Below are 23656 nucleotides of genomic sequence, written 5' to 3' on the forward strand. Positions count from 1 at the left end.
TCCGGGGATTTCAGTTCCGCCCCGCCCAGTCCCTCCGGGTTCTTCGCGCTCCAGCGGCGCCCGCTGCGCCAGAGCTCGGACTAGGTCCCGCCTGCCTGATGCCCCGCAGGGGGCGTTCGGCCGCCGCCGCCGCCGTCCCAGCAGGAGGGACAGGGCCTCGAGCGGGTTGCGGTGGGCGGACTCGCCCATCGCGCCAGGGACAGTTCCCCCCGCCCAGGGCTTGAGGTGAGGGGAAATCAGAGGCAACTGCTGGCTTCCTTCTACAACCCGGGGTGGGGGACTGGGAGGACTTCACATCCGGCTCATGCGGAGACATCACCTTACAGCTCGGGCCCTTGGGGCTCCCACTGTGCGGCTCCCTGTGGATTCCCCTCCTGCTTGCTTTGAGCCTGCTGGTGGGCGGTGCCCGTGACCCACTTGGTCCTGAGGGTCCACGGGTCGGGCCAGGAGCTTTTCGTCGTCTCCTCCCTGAGCCCGTCGCTTGTGGACCAGGGCTTTTGGTTCCTCCGCTGGGCTGGGGCCCCTTCCAGGATGAACGTCCTGAGGCGGAGAAAAGCCCCGGACGTGTGGAAAATTAGGTTCACTGAGAGGATGGGAGAAAGGGAAGGAGAAGCAGGTGGCAGGAGAACAAGGAGAAACCCCCGCCCCGAAAATGGGAAGAAGGTGACACAGGGACAACCTCCCCACCCCAGGTTAGTCAGGGTTCTCCAGAGGGACCGCACCAATAGGATGTGTGTGTGTGTGTGTGTGTGTGTGTGTGTGTGTGTGTGTGTGTATGAATGAGAGTTCATTAGGGAGAATTAACGCACACGATTTCAAGGCGATGTCCAATGGTAGACCGTCTGCAAGCCGGGGAGGAGAGAAGCCAGTAGAGGCCAGTTCAAATCAGAAAGCCTCAAAACCGGGGAAGCCATGTTCAGCCCCTGCCAAAGCTCCCAGAGCCTCCCGAAGTCGGAAACTGCTGCTGCAAGTCCCAGAGGCCAAAGGCCAAAGAACCTGAAGTCTGATATCCAAGGAGGAAGGAAACAAGAACCCACAGGGGAGGCAGAGAGAAGCCAGAGAGATCCGCTGGCAGTCACCCCACCCTCTCCCGCCTGCTTTCCTCTAGCCCAGCTGGCAGCCCATGGTATGGTGCCTACCCACAGTGATGGGGTTTTCCTCTCCGAGTCCCCTGACTCAAATGTTAGTCTCCTCTGGCAATACCCTGACAGACACACCCAGAAACAGTCCATTACCAGCCATCTGAACATCCCTCAATGCAATCCACTGGACACCTAATATTCAGCATCACAGCCCTGCAGGCCACATTCTCGCCCATACTCAATCCCGACTCCATCTCACTGCGCTCTACACCTGGAAGGAAGGAGTGAAGGATCCAGTCTCTCCATGTCCTCCCTGTGATTACGATGAAAACCTTCCTTCTGGGTGTCAGGTGGCATCTTCTTGTGGCTGTGATTTGCATTTCGCTGACGGCTATGGATGTTGAACCTCTTTTCGTGGGCTTAGTGACCAGTGTATACTTCGCCAGAGAAATGTTCATTCAAAACCTTTCCACATATTTATATTGCATTATTTATCTTTACAGTATTGAGTTGTAAAGAGTGCTTTATATATTCAGGATACCAGTCCCTTACCAGATATATAATTTGCACATGTTTTCTCCAAGCTGTAAGTTGTCTTTTCGCTTTCTAAATGGCGTTCTTTTTGAAGCACAGAGGTTTTACCTTTGGAATAAATCAAATCAAACTATTTTTCTTTTGTCAATAGTTCTTTGGCAGGGGCCGGGCGCGGTAACTCACGCCTGTAATCCCAGCACTTCAGGAGGCCGAGAGGGGCGGATCACCTGAACTCAGGAGTTTGACACCAGCCTGGGCAACACGGTGAAACCCCGTCTCTACAAAATAGACAAAAAATTAGCCGGGTGTAGTAGTGTGTGCCTTTAGTCCCAGCTACTCAGAAGGCTGAGGCAGGAGAATCACTTGATCCTGGGAGGTGGAGGTTGCAGTTAGCTGAGATCGCACCACTGCAGTGCAGCCTGATTGATGGAGCAAGACTCTAGCTCCAAAACAAACAAACAAGAAACAGAAAAAAGAAAAAATAGTGCTTTGGCATACAGTGCTTAAGCAGCCTTAGCCAGACCCAAAGTCATACAGATTTACGTCCATGCTTTCTTTTTTCTTTCTTTCCCTTCCTTCCTTTCCTTTCCTTTTTCCTTCCTCCCTTCATCCCTCCCTCTCTCCTTTCCTTCCTTCCCCAGGCTGGAATGCAATGGTGCAGTCTTGGCTCACTGCAACCTCTGCCTCCCAGGTTCAAGCCCTACTCCTGCCTTGGTCTCCTGGGTAGCTGGGATTACAAGCTCCTGCCACCACTCATGGCTAGTTTTTAGCAGAAACGGGGTTTCACCATGTTGGTCAGGCTGGTCTTGAACTCCTGAACTCAAGTGATCTGACCACCTCAGCCTCCTAAAGTGCTGGGATTACAAGCATGAGCCACCGTGCCTGGCCCTCCAACCCCATTCTTTAGGGCTTTTCTCTAGTAACCTAATGACCTATCAAAGCCTCCCCCTCCTAGCACGTGTTGGGGATTAGGTTTGGGGGGACACAGACATTCAGTCACTAGTACTACCTCAGCTGAGTATTGTCTCCATGGAAATGAGGAAGCTGGATAGCCTTCTCCCCACAGTCTCCCCTTGACTGTCATCCCCTTGGAGTGACACTGAGTGACACTCCCTGGTGTGGAGGGCTTTGTGTGTGTGGTGCACTCCTACCCCGTCACACTCAGGCAGGGAGCTGATGTCACCACTGTAGCTCTACTTCCTGCCTGCACAGAACCTCCAGATCAGCTGAAGGTCAGAGATGTGGCCTTCTCAGGTGCTTCCTGGGCACATGCCAGCTGCTATGCACATCTCATTCCCCAAATCTTTCTCTCAATTTCCCCCATAGCCACTTGTTTGCCCCACATGCAAATGGTGCGGTTGTACAGTTTCAATGATAGCTTTTAGCCAGTGCTCTGAGGATCTGGCTTTTCCCCTAGAGAGAGACCTCAGCAGGTCAAACAATGACAAACCCAATGAATGGGGCTTTTCCAGTGAGTCCCAGACAGGACAAATAGAGTTCTCTGGGGCTGGAGTTTTTGAGGGGCTCCAAGCCCAGGGTGCCCCTCCAGCGAGTGGAGACTGTGGCCTTGTAGCTGTCACTGACATGGTGAGTCCAGTGTTTTCTGAGCACAATAAATCAGGATATATTGGGCAGACCACACAAAGAAAGAAATGGTCGGAGGAAGAATACAAATTTTCAAGTATGTACTTGGGAAGAATTAGAAAAAAAACAATGAGCAAGGGGCAAGGTTGGCTTAGTTGTAGCTAACCTGGTGGAGAAATGCAGCCGTCTGTGATAGAGGGCCTGAGCTGTTAGGTTCCTCTGCAATGCCGAGAGCACCTGCACAACCTACCCTGCATCCTCCTCTCTCCCGAGGCTGAATGCAGCTCTTGTGCCTTCAGTGCCAAGGAAGCCACAGTCCTAGGCCAGAGGAAGGGCTAAGGTGGACAGTGGAACAGGAGGGGGTGGGTGCAGAAAGAGAAGGCTGACAGCAAGGATTTCCTGAGGATAAACAAAAAATGTCACTTGTAAATGGAAAGAAAAGAAGGGTATAAAGAACAAGATGAAAATCATCTGTAATTCCATTATACAGTGTTAATTTTAGGGTTTTGGCACTTTCATGTATAATTCTTATACAATTATCATCATACAACTTACGATTATTTTAAATGATTAGAGTTTATTTTTTTGAGCTGGGTTAGGGTTCTTAGTGCAGAATCCTCTCACTCTGGTCAGTTAACCCCAGTTTTTTGACCTTATGTTGTTTTATTTTATTTATTCATCTTAATTTCAACCTATATTATACTTTAAAGGGTACACATACATGTTTGTTACATGGGTAGATTTTGGGAGGCTGAGACTTTGTGTCCCAGTGATCCCATCACCCAAACAGTAAGCATGGTGCCCCACAGGTCGTTTTTCAGCCCAGGTGCCCCTCGTCTCTCCCCCGTTTAGTAATCTCCAGCATCTGTGGTTCATGTGAATTCAATGCTTAGCTGCCACTTTCAAATGGGAACATGCACTATGTGGTTTTCTGTTCTTGCCTTAGGTTGCTTAGGATAATAGCCCCTAGTTCCATCCATGTTGCTGAAAAGGACATGATTTTGCTGTGTTTCATAGCTACATAGATTTCCATGGTGTCTATGTACCACATTTTTTTTTTTTCATTCAATTCAGTGTTGTTGGGTACTTAGATTGATTCTATGTCCTTGCTAGTGAAAACAGCACTGCAATAGACATATTGGTGCAGGTGTCTTTTGGATAAAATGAATTCTTTTCCTTTGGGTATATCTCCAGCAGTGGGATTGTGGGATTGAATGGTAATTCTATTTTAAGTTCTTGGAGGAATCTCCAAACTGCTTTCCATAGCAACTGAACACGTTTGCTTTCCCACCAACAGTGTCTGTTTCCTTTTCTCTGTAGCCTCACCACCATCTCCGACTTTGTGACTGGTAAGAGATGGTGACTCATTGTGGTTTTGATTTGCATTTACCTCATGAATGGTGATATTGAGCATTTTGTCATGTTTCTTGGCCACTTGTATGTCTCCTTTTGGAGTGTCTGTTCATGTCTTTGCACATTTTTAATTGGATTTTTTGCTCTCGCTTGTTGAATTGTTTAAATTCCTTATAGATTCTGGATATTAGACCTTCATCAGATGCAGAGTTTGCAAATAGTTTCCCCCATTCTACAGGCTGTTTACTGTGTTACTAGTTTCTTTTGCTGTGCAGAAACTCTTTAATGAGATCCCATTTGTCAATTTTTTTTTTGGTACAATTGTTTTTAGTGTCTTCTCCATGAAATCTTTGCCAGACCCTATGTCCACATTGGTATTTCTTAGATTATGTTCCAAGATTTTTACAGTTTTAATACTTATCTTTAAATCTTTCATCCATATCGAGTTATTTTACATATATGGTGAGAGGTAGGGGTTCAGTTTCATTCTTCTGCATGTGACTGGCCAGATATCCCAGCACTATTTTTCGAATAGGGGATCTTCCCCCATTGCTCATTTCTGTTGAAGATTAGATGGCGGTAGGTGTGCAGGTTGATTTCTGGGCTGTCTATTTTGTTCCACTGCTCTAAGCGTCTATTTGTGTACCAGTGTTGGTCTGTGTTCGTCACTGTAGCATTATAATATAGTTCGAAGTCCGGCAATGTGATGCCTCTGGCTTTGTCCTTTTTGCTTAGTATTGTTTCGACAGCTTGAACTTTGTTTTTTCCTTTTAGTTCCAAATAAGTTTTAGAATAGATTGTTTTAATTCTGTGAAAAACAATATTGGTATTTTGATAGTGATACCTTTGCATCTATAAATTGTTTTGGGAAGTATGGCCATTTTAGCTATATTGATTCTTCCAACCCATGTGCATGAAATATTTTTTCCATTCATTTGTGTTGTGTCTTATTTTTTTAGCAGCGTTTTGTAGTTCTCCTATAAAGATCTTTCATCTCTTCAGGTCAATGAACTACTAGGTACTTCATTTTCTTTGTGGCTGTTGTAAATGTGATTGTGTTCTTGCTTTCATTCTCAGCTAGAATGTTGTTGGAGTATAAGAATGCTACTGATTGTGTACATTGATTTTGTATCCTGAAACTTGACTGAATTCATGTATCAGTTCCAGGAGCCACTCCAGCTCCCCTTCTGTACCTGGGTTTTCCTTTGAGCCCCATTCCCTCCTGCAAGTGTCTCATTCATTCAGTTGCATGCTCAGCCTCCAACCACCACTTAAATCATGTCAGGTACACCTGATGAAGGAGAGAAAAACCATCCTCCGTGAGTCTAGAAAACACTCTGGATTCCTGATAAGTGTGTCCTGTGTCCCCCTGGTTGCTGGAGGAGGTGCATGATCGCTAGATCACAGCCATTAGCACCTTTGGGCTGCTTCTATTTCCAGCTTGGGTGGGCCTGAGTCTGGTGGCCAGGAGCCTACAGCAGGAGTGAGTCAGGTGGGCCCAGGTGTGCACAGAGGCCCCTCCTCCTGTCACCTGGCTGTCCTGCCCAGGACTGTCCTGCCAGCATTCTGCCTTCCTCCTGTTCACCCAGTCACTGACCCAGGTTACCCAGCCTTAAGCCACTGGAGGCTGCCAGGGCCTTCCCAGTGGCCTCCTCCCAGGACTAACCTGGGTTCCTGTCCCCAGCCCTGTGCATGGGCGGCTCTTCTCACACAGAGATCCCGGGATCTGCCAAACTCTACCCCTCCCAAGTCTGAGAACTGCTTAACTCCATGTCTGTCGTCCTCCAGACCACCCTCTGTGTGGCCTCTCCTGGACAGAGCCTCTAGGGCATCAGGCCAGAACCTTCTAGGGTGCTGTGTCCCTGCTCAGTCACAGAGGTGGCTGCCATCCCATGCCCCTGTCCTGAAGCAGAGAAAGGCCCTGGGCTTGCCCCAGGCCTCCCATTTTTTCCCACAGCCTCAGGGCTCTGGGGATTGAAGGTCACCAGGTGCAGTTTCTCCCCACGTGAAGACTCTGTGGAGTGGGAGGTCTGTGCCTATTTTTTTTTTCATTTAATGGGGAAAGAGCTGAGTGGCTGGGGGTAGAGTGGGACTCATGGTCTCTGCCCAGTCCTCACGCCAGGCTATACCCTCCACAGCAGCCAGGGGCCACTGGGCCCCCCTACCTCCCTCTTACTTCTGCCCACAGTTCCCGATGCCTCCATGGTTAGTGAGATGAGGATGTGCTGGGGGTTCCTCAGTTGTAGGTGGATGAAGTGACCACAGGGATGAGCTGACTGGAGAAAGGGTGCAGCCGCCAACTCAGACCTGGGTGACCATCGATGGCTGTGTTGTAAAGTGAGCCCTGTATGGAAGGAGAACCCTCCCTCAGCTCCTGTGCCCATGGAAATCCAACACTTCACAGATCTGAGTCCCATCTGGATCAGGCCATGTATTTAGAAAGTGATGAAGGGACCCTGGGCCTGAGCTGCTTCAGTCTCTAGAGGGGCCTGGGGGTTGCCTTCAGGGGATGAGGGGGCAGGAGAAGCTGCCTGAGGCTGAGGGGCAAGAGGAAAATACCTGGAGGCCCTGGCTTTGCAGGAGGAGGAGCTGTGCTGCATTTATGGAGGTATTCACCCCTTCACATCAATTTCTGAAAAGTAAGTTTTTCTTAAATTTCTATTTCCAACTAGTAAAAAAAAAATGAAACAATAGAATGAACAGAGCAAGCACATTACGGAGAACTTCTCTTCCTGCACTACTTGAGAGTGAGTTGTCACGCTGATGCCCCATCTTAGAGATGCCACCTCATGCCCCATACTTTACTATGGTTTCCTTGCAAACCAGGACACTCTCCAGATAACCCCTGTGCAAACTCCAAATTAGATTTCACTGCAGACGTTGTGACCATCTCATGCTAAGACGCCACTCTGGGTTCAGCAATTGTTCTAAGAATGTCTTTCATCACCAGGGAGCTGATGGATGCAGGCATTTCCTACCCCCTTATTTTCCTAAATATCTATACTATGGTGTGTATTTGTCCCACTGATTGATCTGTATATTTTGGGAAATATGGAAAGTGATCTGGATTGATGTGGTTATTTTTATTGTGTGTAAATCACAAATGCTCACTAACATGTTGGAAAAGTTTAACATTTTCATCCAGCATTCGAATTGTTTCATTTTTGCTAGTTTGGATTTTGTAGTCTGATGTAGAATGAAACAGGAATATTTCATCAACATTGAAAAGCATTCTGTACTATTCTCGAATATTTCATTGCTAACTTTTCGCTATGACAAAGGACAGCACAGTCAGCATCCTAGTATCTCCATGTTCTCTGGAACATGTTTGGAGCCCAGAACTGACTCTGGGATTGCTGGTTAGTGGGATGAGCACAGTATCCACTCTCCTGGATACTACCTGAGTAGACATCAAAAAAGTGATTCAATCTGGACTCTTACCCACAATGTAAGAAGTCTCTGATATTCCATTTCCTGTCCACCAATTGGTAGAGACAGATTAAAAAAATTTGTTGGTAAGATGAGTATACAGGGGTAGACCATTGTTTTCTTGATTGTATCAGAGCTATGAAAGCTTTCACAGGTTTCTTTAGGATCTCTGAATTGCTCATAGCATTTCCTGAATAATTAGGTGCATTTCATTAATTTATAGCAGTTCTTTATATATTCTGCTTCTGATCTTTTGTCTATGGGGGAATAGAATAACATTTACAAATAGAGATGTATCTATGGTTAAGATTTCTTCTACTAGAAGTGAGCATGGTCAGGGCTGAAGAATGATGAGAAAAGCCACTGTCAAGCCTGGAGTGGGCTGGGGACAAACTAGAAAGCATCACATTCTGGAAGCAGGGATAGAGGCAGGAATATCTGCCAACCCAGGACATCAGGACACTGGTGGAGACTGACAGCCAGGCTGCCTATAAATTAAGAGTGATCTTTAAAGTCTCTGTCTCCAAAAGATATTTAGCAGCATCCCTAGTTTTATTATTAAATATAACATGTCAGAAGAATGAAATCCCATTAATTCTCTATATAGGGCAACATAGGAAGGCTCAGTCTCTACCTAAAAATCAAACAATTTGCCAGGCATGGTGGCATGCATGTGTACTTGCAGCTATTCTAGAGGTTGAGTCTAGAGGATCACTTGAGCTCAGGAGTTGGAGATTACAGTGAGTGATGATTATGCCACTTCACTCCAATATGGTTGACAGAATGAGAAACTGTAAAAAAAGCATAACAGTAAAAAGGATTAATACAATTCTTGGTCAGTGCATGGAAAAGATCCCTGAGATCTGAAGTCCAGCATGCTATTTTACTAGCAATACTGCTTGGAAGAATAAGGTCATGCTTCAGAGAAGTGTCTGTTTTCCACAATCAAAGAAGCAGAAAGAACTCTTTTTGCTGGGATTTCTTGTTCAGTTAAAGCTTGTACAGGAATTCCTTTCATTACCACTGAGAGAAAGTGACAGAAGATGTTAAGAAAAATGGCTGCTAGGATCATCACCAAAGGAAATGAGTGGCATGAGATGTTGAGTCTACAATGTCCTCATCATCTGCTGGGGGCCTGTGGTATCGGGGGAACCCACCTCCAATATTTCAACATATGTTCTTTCTGTTTTCCCTAAGTGTCCGCCAGTCTGAGAAATAAAGAGAAAGAGTACAAAGAGACGAATTTACAGCTGTGCTGCCAGGGGTGACATCACATGTCGGAAGGTCTGTGATGCCCACCTGAGCAGCAAAACCAGCAGGTTTTTATTCAGGACTTCAAAAGGGGAGTGGATGTATGAACAAGGAGTAGGTCACAAAGATTACATGCTTCAAAGGGGAATAAAGATCACAAGGCAAAGGGCAAAGCAAAGATCACAAGGCAAAGGGCAAAATTAGAATTACTGATAAGGGTCTGTGTTCAGCTGCGCAAGTATTGTCTTGATAAACATCTTAAACAACAGAAAACAGAGTTCAAGAGCAGAGAATTGGTCTGACCTCAAATTCACCCATATTCACCAGGGTGGGATTTTCCCCCCACCCTAATAAGCCTGAGGGTACTGCAGGAGACCAGGGCATATTTCAGTCCTTATCTCAGCTGTATAAGACAGACACTCCCAGAGCAGCCATTTATAGACCTCCCCCCAGGAATTCAATTCTTTTCCTAGGGGCTTAATATTATATTCCTTGCTACGAAAATAATTTAGGAATATCTCTCCTACTTGCACGTCCATTTATATGCTCTCTGCAAGAAGAAAAATATGGCTCTTTTTTCCCAACCCCACAGGCAGTCAGATCTTATGGTTATCTTCCCTTGTTCCCTAAAATTGCTGTTGTTCTGTTCATTTTCAAGGGGCACAGATTTCATATTGTTCAAACACACATGTTTTACAATCAATTTGTTCAGTTAACACAATCATCACGGGGTCCTGTGGTGATGTTCATCCTCAGCTTATGAAGATAACAGGATTAAGAGAGTCAAGTAAGACAGGGGTAAGAAATTATAAGAGTATTATTAGGGAAGTGATAAATATCCATGAAATCTTCACAACTTACATTCCTCTGCCACAGCTCCAGCCTGTCCCTCCATTCGTGGTCCCTGACTTCCTGCAACACAGTGGACTTGCTAAGGCTTGAACTCCTGCTTTCCAGAAAGGCACAGTGGTGAGTAGACAGGCAGCCTCCCTAAAGGGAGAGCAGGAACCAGACCAGACTAACAGGGGGTTCTTGATATCATCTTTCACCTTGACAAAAGATGAAGTGTTGGTTTAAGTGGCTGAGAAAAACCTGGATCTGTTCTCCTGGGTGATCCCTCCCAGACCCTCTCCATTTTGGAGACTCTCCTCCAAATACGGAATATGTTTCTCCCTCCAACCCTACCCCTGGCTGTGCAGCCTGTCCCATCCTCCTCCCTCCTTCACCACACCACAGAGCTAGCCCAGGTCCTGTTACAGCCCAGGGAGGTTCAGAACTGAGAGTGGTAATGAGGGCTCTGCACCCTCACTCAGGTACTTCTCCTCCCTCTCATAGAAAGGTCTAGACGACCTGGAGGAGCCCTGTCCAAACAGAAGTATCTGGATCCATGTTTCCTGGCTTTGGGTGGGCTTGCAGGCGAACTTCCTTCTTTCCCCTTGTCTCTCAGCCTCTCCTCACCCTGTGAGCTGCACCCATAGCTCTGAATGGGATTGTCCCTGCCCTGCCCCATTCATTCCTGGCCAAGCTCAGTGGTGACCATGGAATTTCAGCAGCACCTCAGCTTCCCTGTCTGAGTCCAGTCTGCTCCAGGCAGGGCCATCAGCTGGCTCAGGATCTGGAGTGCGCAGGAGGCAGAATGGCAGGGGCATCACCCCAGGGCCTGGCCATGAATCCCATGGGTCCAAGGGGCTTGGCCTTTTCCTAAAACTCATCCTGGATATGCTCTACTCTTCATCTTCCACCTTAACTCTTGGGACTCAAGGTGCTTTCTCTGGGAATGCAGCTTTAGGAACTGGGTGGGCCAAGGCCCTCACAGCCCCCTTGTCCTGGGATTCCTCCAGATGGTTCTCTTCTTAGCCTCCTCCAGGGACACCCTTTCCCTTGACATCCTAGGTGAAACAGCCATGCTGTTCCTCTCTTATTGCACGGACTGCCCATGCCTGAGTTTCTGCTGCCTGCAGGCCACACACCACTACCCTTCCTGAATAGAAACCTGCTCTGAAACAGGCCTGAATTGTCTAAACCCTCTCAAACTCAATAGGCCCTGAGCTTTGGTATGGGCCCCTCCCTTTCCCTCTGCCCTCTGACAGTGAGAATACATCAGAATTCAAGGTTGAGCTGCCCAGGTCATTGCCAACAGGCAACACCAGGTCTCATTGACCTGTCTCATGTCAGGATGAGAAGGTCCCGGCCATGGGGAGGGGTGGGGCTCTGGGAATTCTCTTTCCCTTCCTCTCACCTCACCCATCTGTCTCTTGTTCCCCTCACAGTTTTGCCCACAGTACCTGTCACTCTAAAGGACTCTCCTGAGATGCCAGGGAGGATGAAGCAGAGAATGATGAGGCGTCTCCAGAGACTGAGGCTGGTGGCCATGGCTTTGGTATGGGCTGTGCCTGGGGCCATGGTGAGTGGTTCTGAAATGGAAACACCGGAGTGACAACTCTTGTCCATGCCCCAAATCTGAGGAGACACCTCCTCAGCTCCTGCTGCCCCAGGTCATCCTGGAAGGCAGAGGATTTGTCTCCCCTGCTGTGGGGCAGCTGCTGTGACAGTTCCTGGGGTAGGAAGGGAGAGGGGGTGTCCCTGTCCTCAGGGAGCTCACACAGCTGCTGAGGGAAGCAAGGTGACAGCACAGCCCACCCTCCTGCTCTGGTGAAAGAGGAGGTGATGCCCCAGGGTCGGGGACTGGAGAGTCTCGGGGCTGGCATTTGAGGTGGTTTTGATGGATTTCCAGAAAGAGACCAAGGGAGAGGAAAGGAAAAGTAATCCTAGGTGGAGGGAAATCTAAGGAGAAAGGTCTAGAAACACAATGACGCCTACAGTTTCGAGGTTGGCAATAAATCCACAGTGAGTGGAGCAAAAGCAAGTGCAGTGAGGAAGAGGATTTAGGAGGGAGACAGAAGAGGAGCATGGGAGAGCACAGGCATCCCCAGGAGGAGCCCCCCATGAGGGGTTCACATTCTTACACTCACACACACACTCACACTCACACACACACTCACACTCACACACACACTCACACACACATAGACTCACATCCACTCTCACCCATACAGCCACACCCACCATACTCAGACACTCACAGACAAGGGTGTAACTCGATGGCATCTCCAGGGTGCTCCCAGTGCTCCCCTGACAGTTACCTGTGGGTTCCAGCCTCTTCTTCCTGTGCATCGGGAAGTCCCTAAGCCAGCTCTTGCAGTCTCCCATTGAGAACACCTGAAAGAACATGGTTAGTCCACTGTCCTTCTCCCATTTCTCTTTCATCTGCCTAGCTCTGGCCTGAACCACTGTCCATTTTCTGTTGTTTGAGTCAAAGAGGAGGAACTTCTGTCCGACGAAGCCGAACTGCCGAGATCCACGGATGCGTCTGTCAGTTTCATACTCATAAGACATCCTGGCCTGCAGTGTGAGGGGTCCTGCCCCAATCAGAAAGAGATCAGCTCTGGTCTTTACACATTCTCTTCCCTGTCCCACATCCTCCTACGCTGAGACCCTTCTCATCTGGTCCTGTTGTCTCCTCCAAGTCCTGCCCTTGCTGCTGGGCTTCATGGAGGTCCCATGTCTAATTTATTCTCCCCACACAAAGTGCAGTCCCTGAGCCCACACTCTGCTCCCTTCTGTCCTTGGTCTCCTCCACTCACCGCTGGGCGTGAAATCCTCCAGCTCAGTGTCAGCCAGTTCCAGTCTGAGCCTCTGTCCCACCTCTCTCAGCATTTCCAATTGTTTACCCCAGGCATCTGCGGCATCCAACTGCTCTTCTAGGTGACCCATAGATAAGACCTTGTCACTGCCACAGTCATAGGAGAGGAAATTCTTCTGATCCACCTGGTCTTGGACCTCACACCACTGTTGTCCATGTCTGGGCAAACGAATGATGGTGAAGTTATACCAGAGAGAGTGAGTGTCTATGGGAAAAAAAAAAAAAAATACAGGAGAAGTTTGAGGTGGGGGAAAGACCCCAAACACTGTGACATCAAGAGAGTTTCCTGAAGGACTGGGCTGGCAGAGCATAGATTTCTCTTCCTGGGTGGTGGTCTCTGCCTGTGGAGGAACCATGGGTCGCCAACATGTCCATCTCCCCACTCTTCCCAGGCCTATACTCACATCTGTCAGCACAAGACCCTGCCAGGGAGGTGGCAGGCCTGCTACAGGTGGAAGGACCTAGATGGCAGGATCTTCAGCTGCAGCCCAGGTGGACTGCAGGAGGCAGGAGAGCACCCTGATAATTTTGCAGCATGGTGTAGTGGGTACAATGTAGTCTAAATTGGATAAGGATGAGTTTATTTATTATGGGAAAGAAGACATGGTAAGTTCCTGGAATGTGCTTCTCATCTGCTACTAGGTTGCCTTTGGAACCTTGGAAAAAGGAATGACCCACAATGCATGAAACAGAAAGCCCATCTCTTACATGGCAGGTTGTAGAGGAAAGAACAAAAGGCTCAGAGAAGTGCAGATGCTAGAGTGGCTGCAGTATGAAAATTCAGAGCAATGGCCACCCTCTGGGCTCAAGGGATGCCTGGAGGACTCCTGTTTACCCAGCATATAAGAAGGCCCTGGGAGAAGGCAGCTGATTGTCAAGAAGCTCAGGGATGTCTGTTGCTGAAGGCCAGGGTCGGGGTAGGGAATGCTGTTCCTGAAATAGGCTCCCTGTAGTAATGGGGATGGAAAATCCTGAAATAACAGATCTCAAGTGGAGGCCGTCAACTGTCAAGAGGAAGGAGGGTGCAATGATGGAAATAATTAGAGAAGTCACAATGCCAGCTGGGGACCTCAGCCATAGAAAGCTATGCCCATGGCTCATAGTACGAAGTGGTCCAAGATCCAAAAGAGATGGAGACTCCACCTGGATACTGCTAGATTTAAATAACTACAACAAAGACAAAATGCAAGGATGGATGACCTGGAGGCTGAAAGGAGTCACCCCAGGAAATAACCGAGCTCCTTTGCCCAGCTTTGTGAACTGAGCCACATCTCAGATCGAGTCCATTACTAGAAGGAGAGCCCAGAGCCCCTGGTGGGCTTCTTTGACCCCACAGCAAGTGCAATGACTGCTTCAGACTCCCCCACAGAACCAGATGGGCATTCACTCTGGTAACTGTACACCATGAAACAGCAAATACCCAGACACTCCTAGTGAACATAGTGTGTGATCCGACCCCCTCCCAAGGATCTGAAGCATTAACTTGCTTCCCTGTTACTCATGAAGTGTGGTGGGGCAAAGTAATGGATGGACACCTGTGTCAGGTCCAGCTTAGAGGGATATGCTGGGTTCATGGACCCATTTGATGGTAATTTCACATTTCCTGGATTCGTACCAGGAATGGACAGTGTTTATAGCTAATGTAGTAACTATTAGAGGTTGTGCTGGTCATATGACCTCCCCTGTCACTACTTAACTCTGCTCTTGTGCTTGTAATGCAGCCATGCACACACTGTGAACGAGGGGTGTGGCTGGACCTGCCACTACGGCTATTTGACCCTGGAGTCCCTAAGATCCCAGAGACATGTGTAGTTGGAAAAGGTGCTATGTGGATTTCACGGCAATTCCCAACCACAGAATCACAACAGGGTCCCCTAGTGCTCAGAAGCAAGGCTCATTTAAAGTGGATCCAGGTATGGTTCTGGGCCCTGGTGGAGATGAGCCTCCAGCAATGGGAGGGCAGTCACCAGGTAGCCTCAGAGCTGCCCATTAGGAAGGTAGGCCCGGCAGTGAGACGACGCAGGTGGTTCTCCTGGGATGGCCAGGAGCAGGGCCACAGGGAACCAAGAAGCTGCACAAGCAGTTGGTTCTGATCCCCAGGACACCACATGGCTGCACTCCCTCACCCTCAGCTCACACCTGAGGCTTCAAGGAGGGTCCCTGATGGTCCTGGGGAATGACTGATGTCACCCAGCAGCAAAAGAGGGGGGCAGTACACCCCGAACCATAGAACCTCCACTCATATCCATCACATCCACAACACCCAGAAGCCACAGGCAGGGTCGGACACACTTGTGACTCTTCAATTTACACCACTTGAAGATGACACCCTAGGGGATGGGGCAGCAATTGCCAGGACACAGCATGTGCCTTCATCTGGGGTCAGCGACATAGGATGGTGTCCATATCTGGTCTCCCTTTTATTAACAGGTTGCCATTTCCTGCTGCTGCTCCACAAGGGACAGGACTTGACACAGAGAACCCATGGCCAGCAAGGACCAAAGTGCCTTCAGCCTTTCGTTAGTTCTAGAAAGAGTTTGCTGACTCCTGTCTGCATAGTGACTATTCTATATGACGTTGGCTCCCCAGTAGGAAGAACAGGCGGATCTGGGACTCAAGGGAAGTAGTGGACGCCTCTACTCACTGGCGCTCCCAGGGTCATCCTGGGGAAAATGGTCCTTCCCATCCCCCCTGCACTAAGTTCTGTGGAAAGCATGGGGAGTGTTTGCTGGGGAGAAGGGTAGAGGGCGCTAGTTGGTTGGGGAGGTGCTAAGGGCCCCTTCATGGATGGGGAGGTGAGGGAGGCCTGTGGGGTGACAGGGCTGGGCTGAGATGGGGAGTGAATGGATGTGACCTGGGTAGTGGAAGTGAATGCTGAGGGGAGCGGTGGGAAGTGTCTGGTGAGCCCCTGGGTGCGGTGAGTGTCTGCAGCAAAACTCAGAGGGAAGTTCCAGGGCAGGAAGTTCCAGGCAGGGAGCCCTGGGGGTGCTGTAGGGTTTGTGTGGTGGAGAGCGGGTGAGAGCAGAGAAGGCCTGTGGCTGGTGGGGGTGTCAGTGATCGCGTCCCTGTGGAACCCCCTTCACCTCTGTCCTGACCACAGCTCGGGTTCTGGGGGCTCTGGTTTCTCCTTTCCGAGGGTGAGTGGGGCTGTGAGTCTGCACCAGGGATCCCCGCCCAACCTTGGGCTCTGCAAGCCCTTTGGCCCCTCCACCCTTCTGCGGTTCCTTGTCTGCCTTCTTTGACCCCCCGTCCCCCTCCTGGCCTGTGGGGCAAGCAGTAGTCACAGAAAGAGGACCGGAGGAAAAGAGCCTGGGAGGGGAACTGAGGGGGCACGCAGTCCGGGGAGATCGCGCCAGTCCTTCCAGAAGCCTTCCCCTCCTCTGAAACCCGGTGTAGTCCACAGTCCTCCAGGTTTGGCCCCCGTCCCGCTTAGGCTCCATCCCTGAACTCGCCGGCCCTCCCTGCCCCGAACCAGCCGGACAGCAGGAACAGAAGCGGGAGGCACAGAAGGAACGCGGTGCTGGCGGCCTCTGCCATTGGGGATCTGCAGCGCAGGGCCCGGGAGTCGCTGTCGCAGCGGAGACCTGCGGTTGAGTTGCAAAGAGAACCCCAAGCCGATTGGTTGTAGGGTGCTCCGCCCAGGCCGGTGACGTGCCCTCCGTCCGACCCCGCCCCGCTCCGCCGCTGCGCTGAGTCCAAGGCTGGGATCCTCCGGAAACCTTTGCCGGCCCTCCTTTGGGGAACGCTCCACTCCGTCCTGTCCCCGGCTCCTGGTCTGACAGCGGCCAGGTCAGGCGAACCCTCCCCGTCCACCCCGCCCCCGCGACTTGGTGGCGGCGTGCGCGGGTTCCGCGCGGACCAGGACACAGTTCCTTCTTCTTTTAATTTTTCAACACAGCATTTATCATTACCCCAGTGTAAACACTGATGCACAGGAAGGTGAAGAAACTTGCACGGGGATATTCAGTGGCGGCGGTGTTCCCCCTCACCGCCTGCGCCAGCGACACCCGCCCTCCCTCCGCCTGCAGGACAGAATCCCCGCCCCTCTCGGTCCAGGGCGCAGCAGGTTCCCAGTCCGGAGCGGACCTTCCTTGCCTCACCACTAAAAGCATGAGGAGGTATATTCTATTTGAGTATATTCTATATCCCTTTATGACTTGGGGGAAAAAAAGAAAGGAAAGCCCTAAAGGCCTACCGTGATCAATCTTTATGTGATCAGTTGTGTTTCCATGGAGAGCAGAAGCCGAGGGTGGGGTCTACGTCTTGATGGGGCTCACTTTGCTGCACACCCATCTGTGGCCAACCACACCCAAATCCATGGCTGCACCCACACCTCTGCTCAGTCCCTGGATGGTCCCTGCAGCCATCCTCAAAGGGGCAACGTGAGTGCATCCTCGTCTCAGTCACCATGGAACCATCTAGATCTGTGGGCAGAAGCCAGAGGTAAGTGGGGGGCCCAGTGGCACCTGGCCGCAAGGGAGGGCTTAGCCTGGGGTGAGGACTGGGCAGAAACCCTGAGTCCCACTCTGCCCCCAGCCACTCAGCCGTTTCCCCATTGAATGAGAAAAATAGACACAGACCTCCCACTCACACAGTCTTCATGTGGGGAGAAGCTGCACCTGGTGACCATCAATCCCCAGGGTCCTGAGGCTGTGGGAAAGGGGAGGAGACCTGGACAAAGCCCAGGACCTGTCTATGCTTCAGGACAGAAACATGGGATGGCAGCAGCCTCTGTGACTGAGCAAGGACACAGTTACCTGGAAGGTTCTGGCCTGATGCACTAGAGCCTCTGTGCAGGAGGGGCCACGTGGAGGGTGGTATGGAGGACAACGGACACATGGGAGTGGGCAGTTCTCAGATTTGTGAGGGGCATCGCTTGGTGGTCCAGGGATCTGTGTGTGAGAAGATCTAGCCCAGGATGGAGACAGAAGTGGTTCAAAAGTGACTGTAATGGCCATGATCTAGAGACCATGTATTCAGACATGGAAGTCAGCTGATACTGTGGCTGAATCTTCCTGTTCAAGGGTCTTCGGCTTTCTGGGCATGGATGTCCGCATGTGGAAAATGACAAATTCTACAAGAAACTCTGTCCTTGCACATGCTAAGCATCTAGGGCAGATCTCCTATTTCAGTTGTGAGCCCTGCGGCCCACCCTGAAATCAGCAAAAGCCAGGCCCGCCCTGAGGAGAGCTGGAGCTCTGATCCCAGGCCGAGGCCTCTTCATGGACTTGGGGGTGCTGTGAAGGGGTGGAAATGAAAGCAAGACCCATTCGTCAGGACTCGGGCGTGTTTTTCAGACCCACAGAGGATTTTTCTCTCCATCACCTGGTGAGCCTGACATGATTTAAGGGTGGTTGGAGGCTGAGTGAACCAGTGAATGAATGAGAGAGTTGTGGGAGTGAATGGGACTAGAGGAATAGCACAGGTGCAGAGGGGAGCTGGAGCGGAGGTTGTAACCCCCAGGGGCCTGAAGGTGGCAGCATCGAGGTTGGAGCCCTTGTGGCTGGCACAAGTTGGTAATATTTTTTTTCCCTGTTTTCCTTTTTTGGTTGTTGGGTGTTTTTTATTTATTTATTTTTTGTGGGGATGCAGGGTACAGAGTCTCGCGCTGTGGCCCATACTGGAGTGCAGTGGGACGATCTCAGCTCACTGCAACCTCCATCTCCCAGGTTCAAGCGATTCTCCTGCCTCGGCCTCCTAAGTAGCTGGGATTACAGGCGCCTGCCACTGTGCCAGGCTAATTTTTGCAATTTTAGTAGAGACAGGGTCTTACCATGTTGGCCAGGGTGGGCTGGAACTCCTGGCCTTAGGTGATCCACCTGCCTCGGCCTCCAAAAGTGCTGGAATTACAGGCATGAGCCACCGTGCCGGGCCACAACATGGAAATTTGAATGCCAGTCTGGGTGTCCACAAAGATTTTCCAAGGAAAAGTAATTTTGGTTTTCAACCAATCTGGGGGTGCTTCATCAGGACAGAATCTTCTAGAAAACATAGTGTAATGGTGGACAGCAAACTGCTGTCTTCAGCTAAGGTTTGATTGAGCCTAGAGTGCAAAAGGGCCAGGAAAATCTTGCCTTTTTCTTTTTTTTTTTTTTTTAAGACAGACTCTTGCACTGTCGCCTGGGCTGGTGTGCAGTGGTGCAATCTCGGCTTGCTGCAACTTCTGTCTCCTGGGTTCAAGCGATTCTCCTGCCTCGGCCTTCTGAGTAGCTGGGATTATAGGTGCCTGCCACCATGCCCAGCTAATTGTTTGTATTTTTAGTAGAGATGGGGTTTCACTGCATTGGCCAGGCTGGTCTCGAACTCCTGATCTCATGGTCAACCCACCTCAGCCTCCCAAAGTGCTGGGATTACAGATGTGAGCCGCCGTGCCTGGCCAAAAATCTTGCCTTTTAAGCAAAGAAGGAATGAGTCTGAAAGTGGGAATGGAAATGGGAAAAGATAAGGGGGCCAGGAGGAAAGAGAAGGAGAAAAGAAGGAGTGGGATCTGAGAGGGAGTAAGGATCTAAGCATTTATGGCCCCATGGCCTGGAGTTGCAAGTGGGCAGGGCAGGGACAATGGAGCTGTGACAGCCTTGAGGGCCTGGGTGACTCATACACGGGGCCCTCTGCTTCCTCCGGATGTGTCACGCCCTGGGCTTCAGGTCCCCAGTGGCACAGGCGTTGGTGCAGAGTTGGGCATTTGCCTCCAGCCTCTACTCCTGCTGCCAGGCTGGTCCGAGTCGAGTCGGGTAGTTGAGTTCCAGGGCTGGACCCTAAGCAGGGGTTGTGGGCAAACACAGGGGGTCTTGGACTACATGGGGGTCAGGAGGAGGGGAGGCTTCTGGAAGTTTCTGAAGGTCTCCCTGGAATTTAATGTGGCATTGCTAGCTGGAGCCAGCCTGGCATGGGGAGAGAGATGTGAAACTGATGAAAAGCGCGCAGCCTGATTTAAAAGCAAACCCTGAGACCTTTCCAAGAACAATAAAGCATATTGTATTCACTGAAAGAAACGAATACACACACACACACACACACAAAAGTAGCCTTTCTTGGCAGATACAGCACATTTTATTTTTAATCTTTACATTTATCATTGCCTTTTGAAAACAATGTATGTTATTCAATATTTAAAAATCCAACCTGGGAGTTTCAGTGATTTATGTGATAAGTTTAGTAATTCACCTTCATTGTTATTACTGTTTAGGATTTAGCTCTGCTATATTTTTTTTTTTTTTTAAGATATGGGGTCTCCCTCTGTTGTCCAGGCTGGAGTGCAGTGGTGTGGTCATAGCTCACTGTAGCCTCTAACTCCTGGGCTCAGGCCATCTTACTGCCTCAGCCTCCGAGTAGCCAGGACTACAAGCATGTGCCACCCACTGGGCTAATTTTCTATATTTGTTTGCAGAGATGGGGTCTGCCTATATTGCCCAGGCTGGTCTTGAACTCCTGAGCTCAAGCGATCCTCCCACCTAGGCCTCCCAAATTGCAGGGATTACAGGCGTGAGCCACTTTCCCTGGTCCATATGTATTTATTGTATTTTTTATTGCTGGTATTTGCCCTCCATACCTGTGTTCCATTTAGTATACTGAAGGTTTTTTCTGTTGGTTTAAAAGTTATATATTCTAGTTTTCTTCTCAGGGTGGCTGCCCTTTACCTATGACTCATACCAATATGTATCACATTTATTGGTATTAATGGTTTTGTTTTATTCCTAATTTTAGAAGTATCAGCACATTTTCCTATCCCTTTTGTGTGCCACCTCCAGCCCCATTTTCTTAATATCTTTCATAGCTAAAATTCTCGGTTATTCTTAGCAACACTTCCTTGTTTCTGCGATCCTAAGTTCACATTTCCCACCCCCACCAACCCTTTTTTTTTTGAGATGGAGTCTCGCTCTGTCGCCTACGCTGGAGTGCAGTGGCACGATCTCGGCTCACTGCAACCTCCACCTCCTGGGTTCAAGTGATTCTCCTGCTTCAGCCTCCTGAGTACCTGGGATTACAGGAACCTGCCATCACACCCAGTTAACTTTTTGTATTTTTAGTAGAGACAGAATTTCGCCGTATTGACCAGGCTGGTCTCTAACTTCTGACCTCAGGTAATCCACCCACCTCGACCTCCCAAAGTGCTAGGATTACAGGTGTGAGCTCCCACGCCCGGCCCACATTTTCCCTTTTTGTTGACAACAGTAATCTGGAACAGATTCTTTGATCACTCGTCCTCCTTGGTGGTCTTGTCACATGTTCTGTGTTTCTCTTGCTGTTGGAGTTCCTTCCTCTAAACTATTTCCAACTTGGATCTTCAGGAGGTAAATATTCTTCAGGTTTTAATAAGAGCAGGAGCTTATTTCCTGAGCTATTTCATCCAGTGGTACCGTTCCAGGCTGTTAGTCATAGTCTCAAGAAGGCGGAGAATGGTTTCTACTTTAACCTACCTTTTCATAGATGCACTTGTAGATCGGACAAGCTTATTGTTTTTCTCTTATTCAGCTACTGCTAGTCTTCTCTCCTCCCACTAAAGAAGGATACCACTACTACTCCTGCTGCCCTCCTACCCCCACCTTGCCTAGTTCACAAAAGAGGAGGAAAGAGAGAAAGCAAAAAGTTAGAAAGAAACAAAAGTGAGATAAATAGCCAGAGAACCTTGGCACCACCACCTGGTCCTAGGAGTTAAAAAAAGTAATAATAGTAACATCAATCCCTGACCTAAACTACTTGTGTTATCTGTAAATTCCAGACACTGTATGAAAAAAGCATTGTAAAACTTTTTGTTCTGTTAGCTGATGCATGTAGCCCCCAGTCACGTTTCCCACGCTTGCTTGATTTATCACAACCCTTTCACTTGGACCACTTAAAGTTATAAGCCTTTAAAAAGGCCAAGAATTTCTTTTTCTGGGAGCTTGGCTCTTAAGATGTGAGTCTGTGGATGCTCCCGGCCGAATAAAAAACCACTTCCTTCTTTAATCTGGTGTCTGAGGAGTTTTGTCTGTGGCTCGTCCTGCTACACCAGCATCACACCAGCTCCTCCCCCATTGCTGTGGGGTCTCTGCTTTCCCTGTTCACCATGTTCCCACCATTGGCTCCCCATCCTCACTGCCCTCCCAGCATCATCCCAGCCCCTCCAGGGTCACTGCCTGACCAGGTGGCGGTTGGGTGAAGGGGCAGAGATCAAGACAAGACACCTGGTCCAGTTTGACTTTAGGTTCTTCTCTGAAACGCGACTGCATTCCACATCCTGTTCGTCCGGCAACCTCAGCTGGGAGGATGTGTAGGACTGTGTAGAATCTTGGCCGGTGATGACCAATTCCTGCAACCATGGCTTTTCAGCTACATTGATTTTTCCTAAAACGGACAAGCAGACTGTCAATAAGTTATGGAAATAGTGGTTTCCTTACTAAAAATAGAGATGTGTACACCTATCAGTGCTGGTTTTTGAAATAAACATAAGCCCATAGGCACTCTGCTGCATGCAGATTCTATCTCAAAATAACACACTTTGAAGATCTTCAAAGATCTGCATATACGGATTCTTTTCCTTTTTATCTCTGCATGATATTGCATAGAAAGGCTGCATCACAAGAAACGTAACCAGTGTCTATGTATGAAGATCCAGATGGTCTCCAGTCAGTTACTTTTACAGAAACGAAATGCTGCAGAAACTGTGCTTCTATGAGTCTCAATTCAATTGTGTGGAACAGATTTCCAGACACAGAATTGCTGTGCAAATTAATGCACCTTTAAAGCATCTCATGTCACGGGATGGCAATGCTGGCGACACTCTTGTCTGTGATTGTGAAGACCCAGCTGGGGCAGAGGATGGTGAAAAATCCACTGTAGAGAGAGGGGTAACTAGTACAGGCTTCCTGGAGAACAGGGTGACAGGGCTCATCAAGGGTCAAAAATATCCAAGTCTGAATTAAGAATATGTATTAATATGCGTTTGAAATGGCATAAAGACTCCCTGGACAGATGAGAAGAATCCAATAAAGTTTTGTCCTGGGCATGTGGCCAATGAGAGTGGATGCAGGCAGGGGTGGGGGAGCCTTTCACACATGACTTTTCATGGTTTCCATCCTGCAACAGGTGAATATATGGAGGTAAAGAAGTAAGGAAAAATGGGACCTGGAGCCCTGGGGACGGACAGTCACTGGGTGGGCTCGCCAGATCTGTTGTGGGCCACGAGGTTCCAGAGACTCGGAACCCAGGTAGGCGCAGGCGGGACTGCTGCAGTGAGGAGGCACTGGTTATAGATATTTACCCAACGGTATTGTCACAGGGGAAATATTACAGGTGATTGCTGATTTCAACCACAGATGATTTGGGGGAAAGTTCGCACCTGGCGGTTTCAGTTTCCACCCAGTCATGTCCTCTGGGCTCTGCTCCCTCCTTCCAGGTCGCCCGCTACGCCGGAGCTCTGGACCCGGGTCCTGCCCGGTGGAGATCGCGGAGTGGGTGCCCCGCTGCCGGCCAATGCCCCCGGGCCTCCGGGTCCACAGCCTCCGGACCAAACGGCCTTACGAAGACCTGGGAGGACTCGGCTGTCGCGGCAAGGGACAGGCGGTTCCCGTGATGGAAGGATCCTGGAAATGCGGGGTTTTGGTGTGGTGAAGAGCAGGTTTCCCCTTCATCCTCGCGGGGACTTTGCCACCGGCTCCGTGTGGAGACGTCACCTTCCCGCTCGGATTAGTGGGGCTCCAACAGTGTAGCCCCCACGAGTACTCCCCATCCCCCTTGCCAT

At 49.6% G+C, this 23656-nt stretch overlaps 1 protein-coding gene across 1 annotated transcript; it reads right to left on the reverse strand.

Moving 5' to 3' along the window:
* Window positions 1–320: 320 nt before the first annotated feature.
* On the reverse strand, window positions 321–16473 carry LOC111538643 (UL16-binding protein 3). Its single transcript, XM_023206165.2, has 6 exons — window positions 16389–16473; window positions 12878–13141; window positions 12377–12652; window positions 11519–11647; window positions 10106–10145; window positions 321–540 (listed from the first exon to the last, which is right to left on the reverse strand). The coding sequence occupies exons 1-6, from the start codon at window positions 16471–16473 to the stop codon at window positions 321–323; spliced, it is 1014 nt and encodes a 337-aa protein (XP_023061933.2).
* Window positions 16474–23656: the final 7183 nt, after the last annotated feature.

The sequence above is a fragment of the Piliocolobus tephrosceles genome, chromosome 5, assembly GCF_002776525.5.
Source record: "Piliocolobus tephrosceles isolate RC106 chromosome 5, ASM277652v3, whole genome shotgun sequence".
Taxonomy (NCBI): domain Eukaryota; kingdom Metazoa; phylum Chordata; class Mammalia; order Primates; family Cercopithecidae; genus Piliocolobus; species Piliocolobus tephrosceles.